Source organism: Manacus vitellinus, unplaced genomic scaffold (genome assembly GCF_001715985.3).
Source record: "Manacus vitellinus isolate BGI_N305 unplaced genomic scaffold, ASM171598v3 scaffold_790_pilon, whole genome shotgun sequence".
Taxonomy (NCBI): Eukaryota; Metazoa; Chordata; class Aves; order Passeriformes; family Pipridae; genus Manacus; species Manacus vitellinus.
This window is the reverse complement of record NW_021940808.1, coordinates 1-1,048: the sequence shown is the minus strand read 5'-3', so window position 1 is coordinate 1,048 and position 1,048 is coordinate 1. Positions and strand designations below refer to the sequence as shown.

General features: G+C 52.9%; 1 protein-coding gene across 1 annotated transcript in view; it reads left to right on the top strand.

Annotated features, from left to right (window-relative positions):
* LOC115307980 (ly6/PLAUR domain-containing protein 2-like) overlaps positions 1 to 495 on the top strand; it is a gene marked incomplete at its 5' end in the record, with an annotated part of 1,932 nt that extends 1,437 nt beyond the window's left edge. The window contains one exon of the mRNA XM_029964688.1: positions 284 to 495. Coding sequence (XP_029820548.1) covers positions 284 to 495 — 212 coding nt within the window. The remainder of the gene's footprint in view (positions 1 to 283) is intronic.
* Between the last annotated feature and the right edge of the window lie 553 nt (positions 496 to 1,048).

The following is a 1,048-nucleotide window of genomic DNA, read 5'->3' as shown; positions in this document are numbered from 1 at the left end:
CCTTACAGGCCCTGAATTTATAGCTGTATTCAAACTTGGACAGGGATTTGTGTCCCTCTACCATGTTGGAATAATTTAGCAAGGAGCAGGAGGATTAGAGAGAGTCAGCACTAAGAATCTGTGGCCCTATTCCCACAAAAAATAGCCTGGATTAGAGGCATCCACAGATTAAAGACGTTCCACACCTAATTTTCCTGTGTTTCTCCACACCAGCTGCCTGCACTTCCTTTACCGTTTCTTCCCCTCTCTTACCTTCTCCTCTCCTCCAACCTGCCTCTCCCAGGTTATCCCTTTTTTGGGAACATCACGGTGACCAGGAGCTGTGAGGAGGAATGTCTGCCCAACAACGGCATCGGGGACAACAAACCCAAGTCCTGCTGCTACACTGACCTGTGCACCAGCGACACCAGGGCCAGCAGCGGGGTGAGGAGCAGCTCCTCGGCCCTGCCTCTGCTGGTCCTGCTGCTTGGGAAGCTCCTCCAGTGCTCCCTGTAGTGTCCCAAGCCAAAATATCCCCTCCCCTCTCTCTGCCAAGGGAACTCTTCGATCCCTTGGGAACGACCTCCTCTGCTGCCGCGTGGCTTCACTCGTCTCCCAACGCTGAGAACTCAAGTGGATTCAAGCCAAGAGTTTGGGCACCTGGAGCTAAACCCCTCAAATTTCCAGCTTCTGGGTGCCAACCAGATGTTTCCTCACTTTCAGCTGCTTTTGATCCATTTTGGAACTTCTTGGTTCTATAGAATCATGGAATGGGTTGGGAAGGGACCTTCAAGATCAGCTCGTTCCAACCCCCTGCCACGAGCAGGGACACCCTCCACTATCCCAGGTTGCTCCAAGCCCTGTCCAACCTGGCCTGGAACAATTCCAGGGATGGGGAAGCCACAATTTCAACTTCCCTGGGCAGCTCTGGTGCCACCTCCTGAGTCAGAGGAGCAGATGGATCTGGTCCTGGGTTTTTTGCTGCCCATCAGAGTGTGGATGGCAATGGCAGAGAGCTGGCACTTCATTTGGTCAGGAATAAGCTATGGAATGAGTTCAGAAGGGCTCA